We start from the raw sequence: 18,143 nt of genomic DNA, 5'->3' as shown, positions 1-18,143 counted from the left end.
TCTGATTATATTGTATTCAGATGGGCCAGCATCCACATCTTACCCATAAGCAGAGCACAGCAGAGCTGTTTGAAAGAATGCTTTTCTGTTACTCAGGTAAAATGTAGTAGACAGAACACAATCAAATAAATTACCCCAGTAAAAAAAAGTCAAATTACTGAAGGGGAAAGAACATTTGTCTTTCGCTTTACGCTGACTAGGTGAAATCTGACCTCAGATCTTAAGAGCTATGAGTTGGAACGGGTGGGACAAACTGTCATTTCTTCAGAAAATATAAATAGAGAAGCTGCTAACAAGCACTCATACGTTCTTATGCCAGTAAGTCACTTAACCTGCTGATGAGTGTCTTACTGACATAAGCATTCTCATGGATACTTCATGGAGACAACTGGTAAAGTAATAAGATTCAAGTTTGGACTTATGTGATTGTTTAAAAGAATAATAGAAAGAGAAGAAGAGATCAAGTTGAGATTTTGTCCATGCTTTGAGTCAGGTTTATACTGGAAAAATGTGGTTGCGCTCTAGTCAGATTCTTTGTGTAGATGGTCAGGGATAAGTTGTGTCTGTGAATAAACAAATCTTTTCAAAAGTTTTTTTTATGCTCTAATGAATTTGCTCAACACAAGTGCCAATTTGAAACATTTGCAGTAGATGATTCATCCTAAATTATTCTCCTTCTGTGCTTTCCACAATTCTCTTCTTGGATTTTTTTAAATAGCAAGTAGATTCCATACATAGGCTGAATGCAGTAAAGCCTTAAAAGGCCCTGTTAGCCCAGCTTGACATCTTTGAAGCAGTGGTAATTGGGTCCCTCCAGATGTATAGATTACAACTAATTATATATTGCATATTATATTATTATATACTGGTCACCAAGAATCCCAAACACAAGCCAGTGTATCAGAGGTTCTGTAGAACCCTGTCATAATATACTCAAAATGTAAATGAATTTAGCTCGCCTTTATACAATGCAGCTCTAACAGGTAGAGCACTTCATTACGCTCATGTGTAAATATCCTCTTAGTTTTATATGAACCAGGAAGCAGCATTTGTGTGCTTTCCTCAGAGATGTGTTTTTTACTCTGTGTAAGTTGCGTGTATTGGCTCTATGTATTTTTAAAATGTTGACATTTTAGTGAAGTTCTGCCACTGTGGAATGTAATCACCTCATCGTGTTGCCTCGAGGGAAGGGTGGCTGAGTGTTTCCTGTGCCATATGGCCAGAGGGAACCTGGCTTAGCCTCTCATCCAGCAGCCCTCTGGGAGCAGACTGACTACTAGGGCTAGCAGAGGGAGCTGGAAAACAGCCTGCTCTCCTCTAATGGGGAAAAGAAAGTGGGATGACAGGCCTGCAACACTCCAAGCACATTGCACCCTAGTCCATGATAAGAAGGAAAGTTTCTCACTTGCTTAAGACCTTTTTTTTTCTGCACAGTTTTGACTTCAGATTTACTTTAGTGAACACTTTTTTCAACGCTGAGGTTTGACTGCAGTGAGAGAGATTTACAGCAAAAGATGTATAGTTTTATTTAACAGTCAGATTTGTAGGCAGCAGCTCAGGTAGTCACTGGTAATGGCATAATGGTCAGGATAAATGCGATCTTGTTATTTTTCCACGTTTCTATTGCAACAAATTTTGCCTTCTGCAGTACACTTGTCTTGTGCTTTTTAAACATCAGAAAAGTCTTTCATGCAACCATAGGAATGATAGCATGACACTGTAACAAACAACAATAATAATAATTGCTGTGTGTGTGTGTGTGTGTGTGTGTGTGTGTGTGTGTGTGTGTGTGTGTGTGTGTGTGTGTGTGTGTGTGTGTGTGTGTGTGTGTGTGGAAAATCTTGCTGGGGCAGTGAGTTTTTAGGGTAAAAAGTCATTTATATTTACATCTAGAACTTTCTCCTTTTACAGTTTTGTGCCACTCACTTCTCCCCTACTGGCACACTCTCACATTTAGTTATTTTGCTTAGAAACTGTAGTTTAGTACTAGCACTACCACTACCACTCATACTTCTACTATTATTATTAAATACAAACATGCCACAAAAATATGTAACTAAATTTGTTATAAGCTGTGGCTTCACAGTCTTCCAGTTCCGCTTACTAGATTATAATACAGTAAAAGAATAGGCACTGAACTGTTTAAATGATGTACATCAGTTTGAATCTGCACTGCATGCTTTTTTATTTTGGGATATTATTTTTAGATTCATACAAAGCAAGCAAGCAGTCTATTCAATTAAATTTTAACTTACATTTCTGTAGTGGTTATAAGAGAATTTCGCTCATGACATTATTACATTTGATGTCAGAAGAAGGAGAATTGTATGTCTGCTCAGCCTCTGCTGGCCAATCTCATATTATAATAAATAGATAGTAAATGTTTCCATTCCACAGGAAAATTGGCACCTGCAGAAAACAGGTCTGGGAGGTAATGTAGCATAGCATATTGTTATTAAACTGAAGGGCAGACATTTTGCATTGTGCAGTATTTACCTCCACAGTTAACACGAAAGCAGGAAGAGAAATGCCCTGGTAAGACCTTAAAGTAGTACGAATTAAGGACTTGGCAACTTGAAGCCACTATAAATACAGAATATTGGTACATTTAAAACTCAAGCGGCAACTTAAAGCCCATTGCATATATACGCTAATAAGATGATCGATGTGCGATATTGAGCTTTCGAGAGGTTTATTTTGCTGAATTTTTTTAAGAGTATACTTCTGCTCATGCTTCTAATGCTTGCCATCTGCTTTCTTGCTGCAAATAAATAAGCAGAACAAACAAAAGAAAAGCAGTCACTTCTGTTTATGAAAGCTGTGGAGCTGTGAGCCTCTGAGAAATTTAGGAAGAATGCAGGCTCAAATACTAGCTTTAAGAAATGAAATCATTTGGCATCCTATTTTGCTGAGACAAAAAGCTCAAAGGAGCCTTGTAATAAAATTGACATTCAGGCTGCATTGTTCTCTGGAGCTGTAACTTGCATAATTTTGCAAGTGTTTATGTTTTATATATTGTCAGATTTGCTTTGCCATTTTTTCTTTTTTTCTTGCTGTGTATCCACAGCACCATTTTTCTTCTTTTTTACTCCTCGATATTGTTTTGTTTTGTGACAAAATCATCGGCATGTGACTTGCAGCTATCTGAAAAGAGCATATTTCAAAACCTGACAGTTTGCTGTCATGGTACCATTGGGTGACATCAAACTACTAAAGCCTACATTAGGCCCCTGCTGTTGCAGCAGAGATGTGTGCTGATACACTGCGTGCTTTGATACACCAGAGCTAACACATGGCTCACTTTTGGGCAAAAGAAACTCTGCTATTTAACACACCTGCATAGAAACATGTATACATTGCACAGGGATGGACGGGGTAGAGAACAAGTGTTAAATCATTAACGACTTAATGATTTTCTTCTCAAAGAGCAAATTTTTTTCTCATTACTCGTATATGTTAGTAGATCTGGTCTTGTTACTTTTCCTTAATTTAAAATGAACTTTTATTAGTCTATTGTATTCCACGATGTTGTTAATGGATGTTAATGGACAAATGGAATTGTTTCTTTACAGCTTTGCTTTGGCTATTCCTTAACAAAATTACACAATAGAAAAATAACACACCAATGACAATAACCACTTTGGTGCTGTTCTGCTGCATGTTTGAGTGCAATAACTAAAATATTTTTATTAGTTCCATAATTTCTATGATTCATTGCATCCATGATACTTAACTGTCACTTTAGGAGAGCACTGTAAGTTCTATTCATATGCAAATATTTGAAACATAGCATTTTGTATTTGAATCTGTGGTGCCCAAAAATAATCTGTATATACGTATGCTAAAATAAAGGAACATTATTGTACAAGAAAGGATAGCAATAATATTATAGCACAGCAATGCTGAATTCTTAAATATGATTTTCTTTTTAAAGGAATCAATTAATTTTCTACTAAAGACCAATTACGTTTATATTATAATGATGCGCTCATTAGAATACATTTCTCGTTTCTATAGCAACAACTCTTTCACAGAGACTGTGTGCTGCAAATAATCTTAAAAACAGGTTAAAATCATGTTAAACCAGGAAATGTATTTTTTTATACTATATACTGTAGTTGTTAAAATATGGTGAGGTTTATCTATCATTAATAGACGTGGTTTCTCGTGTCAGCACTTGTCAGAGTTTTCTGATGTGGGGAAATCTAATGACAGGCTTTTCCCTAACAAGCTGCATTTCATTAACTTCAAGGGACTGAGCAAGAATGACTATATATAGCTGCTGTGATGTGAGTAATAACAGGAACTTTTATGGACGATCCACCGGATCAAATGAATGTTTCTGTGGTTATAGGAAAATCAACAAGGAAGGCCATCACACATCCAGTGCATCATAATTTCTAAGTTATTATATTATTAGCATTCAAAGCGATATATTAGCTCAACAACAGGTTCCTTCTATTTACAGACCATTATATTATTACATTGAGTCATAGTTCTCTTCCAGAACTATTGAATGACAGGTTTTGGATTATTACAGGATAATGTTTTGCAAAATGCATTAGTAATACTACAAAAGAAAAAATCTCATCTCTGGGGGCTGATAAAAATCCGAAAATAGTACGAGGACTGAAATGTTTTAAACAGCAGGAATACTTACCTAAGCACTTGCCTGTGTAAGTTGTGGGTAAGAGGCACACACTCCAGGAATTCTATTGAGAGAATTCCTGCCACCACAGAGGTATTCTACACTCAATAATACATTTATTTCCAGACTAATGGGCCACCAGGCTTAAAGACAGTGCAGTAAAATGCTTTTTTTCAGCGGAATTGTTTGCATAAAAAGTTTGCATTTGGCTTACTGTTGTTGTGCCAAAGAAAGCCAATGCATTATTGATGTGATTGACATTACGGCAAAGGCCCTCCCACCTTGGAATAGAGCTCATGCAGAAAATATACATATTAGCAGACCTCCGAACATTGGAAAAAATAGATATTCTATCAGCCTTGCCAGGGGTCTGACCTCCATCCCATAGGATTGTATCTTAGGCATTGTGAGTGGCTGGGGCTTTGTGTTTAAAAATGCATGGCTCAGTGCAGGTGCTGAGTCCCCTGTAGCGGCACGACTGTGATATATGGCTATGATGCTTTATTGAACGGTGAGTAGTTTTGAATGTGATGTATTGAGATTTGGTGGTTTGGAAGGCGTACCCGTTTGAAGGAAGTGATGGCTCCATTTCACTGGGTGTTGATTACATTACTTGGTGATGATGAATGGCTTTAATTAAATTTTGTCTATGATTTACGAAGTATGCATGGATAATGTGAGCTAAGGAACAGTAGGCTCAGTGCATGTTTTTGTGTGAGAAGGCTTAAAACCCATGCTACTGCCTTGGGCAATGAGGCTGAACAGTTGTGTTTACACCAATATAGCTGGCGTGTCTGTTCAGCATTGCACTTAATTGCCATCGGACGGAGGATCAGTGCAGCCTACAGAGCAATGTTTTGGTCGCACTTTAAAATAAGGAAGGAATGCTGCGAGTGTGAAATCGCAGTCGAGCAAAGCTCAGCCTAATTAAAGTACTGCGAGAATTAATTCACTCTATTAAGAGTGAATCAAGCATTCCTTTTAATCTGCGTTGTCTTTATCATGCATTAACATCCATTTGATCGAATTACCCAGGTGAACGTTGTGCTGAGCCATGAGCTGATAAAGGGGCAAGTGTAAATCTGTTACTATATAGGAAGAAAGTGGAGGAGATGAAAGATGGACAGTGAAGCTTGGAGCTAATCTCTTTGACATTTGAAGATGAACCCATATGAACGTCAATATGAATGCCACTGCCTTTTAGAGCAATTCTGAAATCAGAGCAGGCATCAGACAGAACACAAACAGACAAGTCTTATATGCCAATGCAAATGGCAAAAGCAGATTCTGCAGATAAAGGTCTAGGTGTACAGGTAGTTATGAAGGCACTGTTCGGTACTCTAAATCAGTGTGGTAAGCATAAGCAAGAACAAACCACCTATAAAAATATTGTTATTGTATGACAAACTCACTTACTTGACTGAATGGTTGCAAAAATATTTAAACTAAGAGCAATTAGATAATGGCTACTATAGGGACTGTTCAAAGCGGCTATGTTTAGTTTCATATTGGCATCTCATCTTACCATTTAAGAGTACAGCCACAGAGTCATGGACAAACAACTCATCAGTATCAAACTTTTAAGCAGAGAATTGGGGCATCAGTCTCTGGCCAGTCATCCATAAACATTCTGTTTTATCATTGCTTTTTTTTTTTTTTTTTAAACATGTTACAAAAAGTCAACCAGAATGAGGAAAAACATAAACGTCTGTGAAAACTCTATGAGCTGCCATAAGCTAAATAATTTCCATAAAAGCAATATGACGGAGAATCTGTTACAGAAGCAGCAGTGGCTAATGTTTATAAATTAGGAGTTTCTGAACTATGGACATTCTTTTTCATATATTTACAATATATATTCTTTGATATGATGTTTAATTGTATAATAACAGTGAGCAGGTCATTGAGTCTGTAAGAGAGAGGGGTCAAAGAGGATGATGATGGGATAACTGTTAATTGTGGCTATAATGTAAGTACGTACGAACAGGAACTAATCTGCACGTTCCACAAAACCAGATATAACTATACCGTTAGATATGTAATGAATTAATCAATCAGATATAATTGCTGCTAATTTGCAGAATATCTAAGTACAACTGCAAAACAATATCCAGTTTCCCACAAATAATCCATGCCAAGATGTGCGTGTATAAAATAATACATTTAATAGAACAAGTAAAAGTAACTAATACAGCACATACAGTTGATTCTTAAAGTTGCTGTAACTCTTGTTTCCTGTGAGAAAAAAAATCTAAATATACAAATTGAGTTATTAATTAGTTTAATTTTTAGCAGCAATTTTGCATTCCGGTTGACATTTCTGGACAGCACAGCGGCACCATGTTTCCATCTCAAAGCACTCTGGTTCCTGATTTAATCTTGAGCTCGATTTACCGTTCAGGCATTTTGCATATCCCTTGAGTGTCCATGTGGGTTTCCTCCAAATTCTCTGGTTTCCTCCAATCTGCCATAAGCAAGCCAGAAAGTGTTTGAATTATGCAAACCTGGTGTGTGTGTGTGTGTGTGTGTGTGTGTGTGTGTGTGTGTGTGTGTGTGTGTGTGTGTGTGTGTGTGTGTGTGTGTGTGTGTGTGTGTTTGTGTGCGTGTGTGCGTGTGTGTGTAAGAAAGGGTATAAAAACCCATATTTATTTGTGTGCCTGTGACATCATGGTAGTATGAAAGAATCCGCTCAACTGTAGTTTATTGCACTTCTTTTAGGTTTTTGTTTATTTATTTATTTACCCCCTATTATTTCCTGGCATGGTCCTGATTAAAATGATAATCATAATTAACAAAGGAGCTAAGATTTTTTGCCAGAAGGCTTTCAACGCACATTAAATAGATGGATTAGCTAGTCCCAGCTGATTTCTCCTCATTCACATTGAGAAAAGAGGGTAAATATCACCATGACTTTTAATTAAAAGTAATATGTTCAGGAAAGGACAGAGGCCGAAGATTTATTTTGGCAGCCAACTTGCTTGAAAATGACATTGGGGCCATTCTTGTAAGCTTAAAAAAAAAAACGGGACAAAACCTTGTTTGTTTATCGAAGGTCTGCTTTGTGTGGAAGGGGAACGCTCATCTGTATGCTTAGTGTTCATGGCAAAACATTTGATTTCCTGAGACCCTACTGTGATAGGCTTGGCTTTTCAGCAGTCTAATTGAGGCTCATATTTGCATTTGTTTCTGACAGCCGTGTTCCAATGAGGCTTGACAACCGACGTCTCAACGAGGAAGCGTTTCCACTGGAATGAGTACAAGAGAAATGATGTGCGCATTTGGACTTTTGGGAAAGTAAGCGGAATCTAAAATTTAGGGCTTAGAAACAGGATTTAAAATGTCGACCTTTGGTTCCTTTTTGCTCACTTAAATGTTAATCAGTTTTATCATGCCAGGTATTTTACATCTATGAGGGATTTGGTGTCGGTGTACACATGTAGAATACCTAATGGGTTGTAATAACATTTTCACCAACAAACAGAGGAGGGAAGACTGCAGATATAGTTTATCTGATCATTTTGTTTATATATTATCATTGCGACCTAGACACAAGATCAACAAGTAATTTAAAATAAAGACAAATATAGACTTTTTGAGCAGAATTTAGCGATGGTTCTGCGCTCAGTAGATCTTGCATTACATCTGCTGCTTAAATGAACTGACTTGAGTCGGCTCACCAGCAGTGTGCTTGCTGACGTTTCCATCTATCGCGGATCACCACTGTTTGTTCTTTGTTTTCAACTTTCAAGTATTTGATCATTTAAACAGTATTTGTTTCACTAACTACCACTGCTTTATTTTGTCTGCATTCTTATAAGGAGGTCTAAGATTTAATAAAAGCATAAACGTTTTATTCGTGGTGCCCATATAAAAGTTGTGCTGTGATTGACTTCTTTCTATGAGAACAAAAAAAAATAAAAATTCTTATTTTCTATTTTGATGAAAGTCTACTCTGTTCTATTGTCTTCCACTCTCAAGTGTTTTAACAGACTAATTTGTAATTTGTTGTTTTACTGTTATCGATGATGTAGAGGTGTAACAATATATTCAGGTCACAGTTTGATTTGACTCTTAAAACTGCCTTCATCATTTGATTTTAGTTCTTAATTAATTAAAATTATTTGATTTTAGTTCTTAAAATTAATTTTAATTCTCAGAGTCTCTAAGGAAGCAAAATTATGAATGAAGAAAATGTTAAAAAAAAGAATGCATGAAAAATATCAAATAAATATATACAGAGGTAAACAGAGGTTTAATATTATTAAAAAGCACTAGATTTGCACAGAATTTTAAATAAATAAACACATTTGTAAGTTTCTCCAAACATTAATGTCTGTGACTTGGGGTAAATGAATAATTGAAACATAATGAACTCTGTATTAGTACCTGAGGTATCATTTTACCTTGAAATCGAGTTTGAACTTCCACAAATTTTGTCTTGGGTATGCGTAGATCACAGAGAATTTGGGCTGGTGTCATTAGAAATCTTCTAAAGTACCTTGTTTTAACATGTTAAACATGTTTTCCCACATAAGGTGTAATGCATGTCATTAATTTTGATCCGCGGCTATTGTGCCCAGCGTGCACTCGTAATATTTTAACTCTGAGTTTTGCATAATTAGACAATTAGATGCATATTTAATTAGATGCATAATTAATAACGTGCTGATTCCTGTGATGTTAATCACACATTTCTATAATGCACAGCAAAAAGCTGTTGTACCATTAGCCAAACTGAGCATCGCCTAATGTGTGTAATCCAGCAGGTGGTGGGATTTAAATGTATATTGTACCTGCATGAAGTGGCATTTATTTAATACATATGCAGTAAAGATTGTGTTTCTTTTAGTAAAGGTTAATAGGAAGTAGGCAACGCTGGTAAAGTAGTCTGCTGGGCAACTACAAATTAATAAAGCAACAGTCCAAACACCGACATTGTCCTGTGTATTTGAGCTACTGATTTGCCCGAGTAGAAGAAGTAGAAGAATTTGATGAGGAAGGTTGTTGGTACATATAATGTAAATATTTAAATTGTGTCCACACAATTATATACAATATAATGATGGTAAGAAAAAGAAGAAGAAAAGAACAATAACACGATGAGGAACAAGATCAAGAACAAGAACATCAAGAAACAAAAACACAATGACCAATAATTTGTTCATTTTTAGATTTTCATATCTGGATATAAAATTAAAAGATTTCACCAAATTAATGAGACTCCAACCAGGGATCTTGTGATTTTATTTTGGCAATGTTCTATTCTCTGAAGAAAATAATTTTCTTGTATTATAATTGATTATAATGTTTAATTTGCTACTTAATTTAAATTATATTTAGATTTACATTTATTTCTAAAGATGTTCCATATTGCCCAGTTCTCCATGTAGAATGATTCATCAGTATGTATAATGTATAAGCTGTGTCATGACTGCTAATTTAGTGTAAGGCAACGAGAACTGATTTCCTATCATCCTGCACACCATCTGTTATTGTGCTGGGTGCATATCAGGCTGCTGAATATTCATTTCGCCCCTCATCTGATTAGATTAGTTCCCAATCAGTTTGTGAGTGGAAATGATTCCGTAATCAACAATACACTTTTATTAAGATAATCACAGTTTGTCGCAGATCTTCACTCTCCAGTGTTAACTATGTGCTGTATGTTACACGAGAGCACTTATCGCAGAGTCCTGGAGCTGGGCTTATTTGTCAGTAAAAGGAAATTGCATAAACATGAATGCATAATTATACAGATGCTTGCCAGTGTATACAATTTGTAATTGAAAATTTTGCAGGGCTATTAATCGTCACATTTTGGACCTTGACTTTTTTCATACTGCTAAAAGAAATATACATTCCTCTTAACTGAAGATGAATTGGTTTTAAAGAAAGATCATTTGAGCTAAGAAACACTGCAAACTGTATTTCTCTCTCTCTTTTTTTTTTGATAATTAGGCAGTTAGTTTTTGATATTTCATTAAACAGCATGTCCTTATGCTTCTGAAATAAAGTGGATGTCAGGAAAAGAAATGGAAGTGGACATTTGTTCATAAAAAAAAATAAAAAATAAAACCTTGAAATTCAAATGAAAATCATACTTGGTTTATATGTAGCATCTTTCTATAATCATGAAGAATAAATGAACATCACCGAACCATTCAGTACCCACTTAGGATATCTTTGTTGGCCAGGGATCAGAGCAGTGATGTAGTAGGGACTCTGGAGATTTGTAAGATGCCTTGTCACGTGGGCAATAAATCTAATGCTAAGTGGCTGTGTTGCAGTTCTGGTAATTGATACTGGTGTAGTTAAGGTGCAATGTGACACATTCACAGCATGCAAAATGGAAGCTAATGTTTCGCTTAGACATGTTTTATGTGCTCTAGTGGCTGCTCAGCAGATGAGGGTCACCTACTTGCCTCATGAATCTTTAAACAGATGCTGGGTGCAGAAGTGTCAATAAGGAGATCACTGAGGCTGTGTTCTCTCCTCTTCTCGCTTTCTCGCTTTACCACACTGTCTGTCTCTTACTTTCTTACAGTCAGCAGTTCAGCATTCTTCAGCAGCATCTGTCTATCTGCTGGTATGAAGGGCAACACTATTATCCGGTATCTAGGGCCGATAAAAAGAAATGCTAAGTATAATTCATGGTAATTTAGTGCTGGGTGCGTTAAAATCTAAAATGCCTTTTTAGATTTTAGTCGCAGAAATACAATTATCACCAAATGCATGGAGGAAAGAGATGTGAAGAATAAATCTGAGGTGACTGTGTAGCCTCCAAGTTTAGAAGAAGGCTTTATTTATTACATATACATTACAGTGAAAGTGTTTACAAGTTGGGGGTTAGAGTGCAGGTCTCTGGAATGTCTGACCTTCTGATCAGTAACCCGGAGCCTTTACCGTTGATCCTCTACTGCCCTAAGTCGTGTAACTTTTTTTTTTTTTTTAATGCAGTCATTTCCTATTTTGCTGAAACCTCAAAGTGCAAGATACATTTTAACCTATAATTCAGGAAGCAGCTTTTAAATGTAAGCTTGACTTAAACAGCATACATGCCAGAATTACATCAAGACCTGTGGCTTAAACCTTTCCAGCTAAGGCTACAGGGAAAAATAGAACAGCAGTCCAAATGTTTGATAGCATAAGATGCTCATGTAGCTAGGAGGCAAGTTAATAATAGAGGCAGAAAGCAAACAAGACTGAACATGCTATACAATGCAAGACAATATCAAGACATTGGGAAAGAGAAAAAAAAGGTTCAAGACTTTGCAAACTAATACAGGGAAGGACTTAAAACCAGTAAGGAAAGAAGCTGCGGGTGTTAGTATTCAGGAAGGTGGACAGGGAGTTTTTTTTAGCACAAACTCAGAACTAGAGACGGCCATACAAAGCATTTATTCTTCATTTTTGTTGCCAAATTAGAAATATGTTTGGCACAAATTTTGTTAAAAAATTTTGTTTATGGCCAAGCCTGAATCTTCTGACTGAGGCAATATGCATTTTTGTATTATCCATGCAGACACACATTTGTATGCATAGAATATGATTTATAAAATTCTTAATAATAGGAGATTTTCAATCTATTGTAGGATCTCTGAATGCAGTTTGGACAACATGTATATAAAAGTATATATATTATTTCTTGGACAAACCATTTGTGCATCAATACCTGTTTTTCACTCTCTGTAAAATTAATTTTCTTAGACCTTTTGACATGTTCCATGTTGTCTGCAACAAACAGTGCCATGAGCAATGTAGTATTTACAGTATATGGTAATTTGAGGGTGTTTCTTCATGCAAATAATCACGGTCATGCAATATACACAGCCATTTAGACCATTTGGGTTTATCAAAGTCCAATGTGTTCAGCTGTGCTTACGCAAGTGTGGTAAATAGTATTTTCCGTATGCTCAGTGGTAGTCTTTACACACAAATGTAGAAGTAGTTCTATGCATGCTTTGATAAAGGAAAGCTCAGAAATATTCTGGTAATTAGCAGAATTCATAATTCTCTTAGTCTTTATTAGAGCCCCTGAACCACTAGCCACGAATAACCTCATCAATGATCCAGTGCCATATTTTACACTGGAGTTACAGGTGTTGTTTTGTTTTCCATTGTATGTGCTGATGTGTGCAAGGGCAAAGGTTTTGATTTCAATCTCAGCAGATCACACCACAGCAATTCCAATGATGTTTGAATTTTATCTGCAACAAAATATTCTTAAACTGGGTTGATTGCTTGCAAAAGCTTCAAAACCAAATTTTATATTGAAAATGCCATTAAACAGTTGACTTTGAACCTTGACAATCATATTGTAAACCTGATATTTGGGTTATTTTTCTTCATCCTCAACATCCTTCTTACTGTGAGGTGTGACAGCAGGTATATGAATCCAGTTTCTGACAAATTTCCAACTGCATCAGGCATGAAAAGCTTATCATTTGTAATTGTGTTTCATTTATAACTGTATTTGTATGGTCAGTTCCTGATTTGGCGTCAGGAATAGCTCAGTAATTAAGATGTCGTACTTTGATGTCGTACTTAAGATGTCGTAATTTGCAAAGGTTAACAAAAATTACTTTTGCAAAAGTAAAGTAAAACTATTTAAAATTTAGCTTCGTTCTTAGAAATACAGTGGTCCCCCGGGAACTTGCAGGGGTGACATCCTAAAACGTAAGAATTTTGGACCCACCCTCGCAGCCCCTATGGTACCTTAGTGAATTCATCTAGACATTATGTCACTTTATAAATGTAATAGTGTACAGTATTAGACCTCGCTGTGGATTCCCGCAAATTTTAAGATAAAAATTCTGAAATGCAAATTATCGGTGGTTAACTGTATGTCATTAGTAAAACTTTATCATATTTAAAGTATTGTACCCCAAAAATATCTAGCATTTGTGAAATTGTATAGAGGAAAAATATATGAAGAGTAAGTACAATCAGTTTAAAACTAAGCTGTCTGTGCAGCCTCCTAGTTTTGGGGAAACCTTTTTTCTCACATATACATTACAGCACAGTGTTTTCAAATTGAGGGGGGTAAAGGGCAGGTTTTTGGATCCTGTTCTCACTGTACAATCAGGTTCTTGTTCTGTGCTGGGGATGTGGAAACTGGTATTAATATGATGATTGTTATTATTATTATTTTGTATTTTTTTTATTTATTTTTGTCAGTTGGATGTGTTATGGACTCTCAGCTTCTTTTCTGCTATAACGAGTGTTCATTTTGTTACTGTTGGCTTTCAATGTCTATCATTATAAAGTACTTCATATTCGAGTAATTCAGGTCCCACTGAAATGTAGTCATTACTGTAAAAAAGTGACATGCAGTGGCAAACATGGCATTTTATTTAATTAGTGACATGTGCCAAAAACCTTAAACTGACCCCGTAGTAGAATATAATGTGCGGATTTGCATTTAAAGACTGTCAGAATTGATTGAAGCCCTTTCGGTGCAGAGTAAAGGTCATGTGCAGTGCTCTAGTGCAGATTCATACTGTACTGCAGTCCGCGGTTGTAAAAGTGTAACAGCTGTCTGATCAGAAACCTTTTACTGAATCTGTGGTGCAGCAATTTAACATTGCACTCTCGAAATAGCAATCCACACACTTGTGAGTTGGAAAAGAATGTTGGCAACAGCGCAATTTTTCGTCTCTTTAATTTCATTAAGGCTAATACTGACTTATTATTTGATTTATTTCTCACTGTTTTGGTTACATTTAAAGGCAGCATGAATTTTTATCTCTGTTTCATGTTATATATTAAATGTATCTGGCAAACAAACACACCTGCATACAAGGAAAATGGGAAAATATATAGCACATATAGAGAGGTTGCTTTCCTGTACATGTGATCTGTAGTATTTGTTACTTTTTTAAAACACCTGACAATTTCACTTCACATTGGGGATTATTTTGGTTGCTAATGGGGACAATGTCAAACACACACAAGTGTGCGGACATTTCTTGACATATCCACTATGGAAACAATTCCAGAGCACACACATATCTGTGTTATTTAATAAATAGTAGGGCTGCTGCTATTGATTATTTCAGTAATCGAGTATTCTAATGATTATATTATTCATTAATCGAATAATCGGATAAGAAGTACTTTTTTTTTATTAAAGAGCAATACTAAATAAGAGAGTGAAGATAAGACGGGTCTCTTAAAATAAACAAGTGAATTGTTTCTTTTGTAGAAAAAATTTCATTTTGATTGATCAAATTGCTAAACCCATTTAGTGCATTTAATTGCCATATTACATCAAAATGCAAATACAGTGCGTTGAAAAAGTCCCTCCGCAGTGGCCGCTTAGAGTAGGTTATGGGAAAATGTTTGTTGAATGGAACTTATAATTATTCTCACTCATGTATTTATTTATTAAAACTCGCACAGTATCGTGATGTGGTATTCTTGTCTACGGAAAGCTGCTTAAAATCTTTCATGCACTAAATTCGTGTATTTATCTCCAGCTTTAAAAACGTGTTCCTCTACCTGCTCTACGCTGCCACTGAGGAGAGACATTTTGAGAGCACTGTATATAAATAAAAATATAGAAATCAATTTTAAATGACTGAAAAAACGGTAACTGGTGTGCAGTGTATTCTATTGTTTAGTTTAAAATGATCCCAAACTTCTGTGTTACCTGTGCAGAGTTTGTGGTGCGTCAGTAATAATGGTCCGTAGGAAACACAGTGCGCCATGTGTGGTTAAACGGACTAAAGAAAGTATTTTAATTTGTAATTGAAATAATCAAGTTACTCGAGGAATTGTTTCAGCCCAATAAATACACACGAAAAATTTATTTGCTGCATATTAATGAAGCTAAAGGTATATGGTACATGTGCTGGCACATGCACCTTCTTAGTGCTAGCGTAACAATTTAAATTCAGTATGTGATTAATTTGTCATGTGATAACCATTATAAAGGAACATACTGTACATTCACAAACAGCCTCCATCTTCAGACAATGGTTGTGAATGTGTTTGAATGGCTTTCCCAGAGTTGGAGTCTGCCTGTGGCAAAGTGGTGCCATGCAAAATAAAGATGTAGTACAATTATGAAGTAAAAAAACACTCCTTTAAATGACAAAGAAAAAAAAATGGCCTTACTTCTTTAAAAAACGGTAATGGATAAGGAAGGCAAAATACTATATTTCATTTCAGTTTGGACTGTAGACTGTATCATTATTAGTGACATCCGTAATAACAGCAATCATTGATGTTGCACTTGTTATTATTATTTTTTTTGCAATTTAAATGTAGCATATAATTGCAGCAGTTACTGTGGTATACATATCTATGGCTGTATTAGGAAAGTCTTGTTAGCCGTACCCTAAACCCTAAAAGGTCCTAGGTGCATACATCCCATAGTAACCACTTTCATCATCTCTTTTTCAGGTCCCACGGAAGTAATAGTCAGATGTCACCTCAATCACATACAATGTCCCGGAACAAGAAAGTGCATACACTTTAACAAGCTCTGTAACGGGGCCAAAGACTGCGCTGATGGCTTTGATGAAGGAGTTCACTGCAGAGGTAAGACTCAACATCCATATTCATTTGAATCGTGCAGATGTCTCATCAACTCAGCTGTCACTGTGGTAGTAGTGATACTTTTGATACCAAAATAGATGTATATATCTTTTTTTGTATGATGGAGCCCAAGCCACAATTTAGTAATGACTGTAAGTATTCCCATCATATCTACAGTTCTATTTATTTTATATACACACAAGAAATTAGTTTACATTTTATGTCAAGATTTTACCTTTTCCAATAAACAATTCAACTAATAATTGCCTTCTAATTGAGTTAGAACTTGTCTTCACTGAAACACTTCCCAAAACAGTCGCCTAACTAGATCAGAATGAACATTTTAGGAAGGTAAATGTTTATGGTATTGTATTGTATGTGATGAGCAGTTTTGGAATTTTGTATTTGCATGTGTGGACAAGTCAGTAGCCTGGGCAGGGGTGCAGCTGCAAATTTGCTGAGGGCTATGTACAGTGCATTGCAAAAGTATTCATACCCCTTAAAATATTTCCACATTTTCTCACATTATATCCACAAAATGAAATAATTTTTTGGGATATTATGTGATAGACCAACACATTTACAGTAGCTACATCCATCTTCTCATCAACTCTGACCAGCTTCCCTGTACCTGCTGAAGAAAAGCATCCCCAGAGCATGATTCTGCCACCACCATGTTTCACGGTGGGGATAATGTGTTTATGCTGATGTGCAGTGTTGGGTTTCCACCACAGATAGCATTTTGCATGTAGGACGACGAGGTAAATTTTGGTTTCATCTGACCACAGCACCTTCTTCCACATGTTTGCTCTGTCCCCTACATGGCTTGTGGCAAACTGCAACAGGACTTTTTATTCTTTTTGTCAACAATGGCTTTCTTCTTGCCACTCTTTCATAATATCCAGGTTGGTGGAGTGCACGTTTAATAGTTGTCCTGTGGACAGACTCTCCCACCTAAACTGTGGATCTCTGCAGCTCCTCCAGAGTTACCATGGGCCTTCTGGCTGCTTTTCAGTTTATTTGGAAGACCATTTCTTGGTAGGTGAGCAGTTGTGCCATACAGTTTCTATTTTCGGGTGATGGATTGAACATTGATCCGTGAGATGTTTAAATCTTTGGATATGTTTTTATGACTTAATCCTGCTTCTCCACAACTTTATCCCTGAGCTGTCTTGTATGTTTTTGTCTTGATGATGCAGTTTGCTCACTAATTTTCTCTAACAAACCTCTGAGGCCTTCACAGAACAGCTGTAATTATCCTGTGATTTAAGTACACACAGGTAGACTGTAATTACTAATTAGGTAACTTCTGAAGGCAGTTCCTTGCACTGGATTTTATTTATGGATATCAGAGTAAAGGGGGCTGAATACATATGCATGTCACACTTTTCAGATTTTTATTTGTAAAAACTCCTTAACACCATGTATAATTTTCCTTCAACTTTAAAATTGCGCGATAATTTGTGTTGGTTTATCACATAAAATCCCAATAAAATACATTAAAGTTTGTGCTTATAACATGACAAAATGTGGAACTATTCAAGGGGTATGAACACTTTTGCAACACACTGTATGCAAGAAGCACCCGCCTTGCCCTTCTCTCCAAAAAAAAGGTTAATACAACAATAAATACTCTACATGCGATAGCACCTCAAAACACCCCCATCAACCCCCACCCCCGGGTGTGGCGCCCCTATGTGCTGCTGAGCCTGGGCAAGTGTTTATTGTTTCCTGGCAAAAAAAAGTAGGTTTAACAACTGGAGAAAAAATCCTGCCCTGATTGACTTTCTTTTTTTTTTTTTTTCTTCTTTTTTTTTTTTTTTTTACTTAAGTCCTTCACAGTTTTTGCTACATATGGTATATATGATGCTAATTCACTTTATAGGGGTGTAAAAATCTTTGCAAACTAAAAAAAATAATGCTAATTCACTTCATGGGGCTGTAAAAATCTTAA

The 18,143-nt window shown here is 36.1% G+C and overlaps 1 protein-coding gene across 8 annotated transcripts in view; it reads left to right on the top strand.

Moving 5' to 3' along the window:
- The window catches only part of lrp1bb (low density lipoprotein receptor-related protein 1Bb), a 288,809-nt gene that overhangs the window by 93,291 nt on the left and 177,375 nt on the right, over positions 1–18,143 (top strand). For all 8 annotated transcript variants that reach the window (XR_014532697.1, XM_083536546.1, XM_083536541.1 and 5 more), the window contains one exon: positions 16,055–16,192. Coding sequence is in view for 7 of the 8 variants with exons in the window: in XM_083536546.1 (XP_083392672.1) it covers positions 16,055–16,192 (138 nt within the window). In the remaining variant the exon portion in view is untranslated. The remainder of the gene's footprint in view (positions 1–16,054; positions 16,193–18,143) is intronic.

Source organism: Silurus aristotelis, assembly GCF_946808225.1.
Source record: "Silurus aristotelis genome assembly, chromosome: 3".
NCBI lineage: Eukaryota > Metazoa > Chordata > Actinopteri > Siluriformes > Siluridae > Silurus > Silurus aristotelis.
The sequence above is the reverse complement of the archived record's forward strand: the minus strand, read 5'-3'. Positions and strand labels throughout refer to the sequence as shown.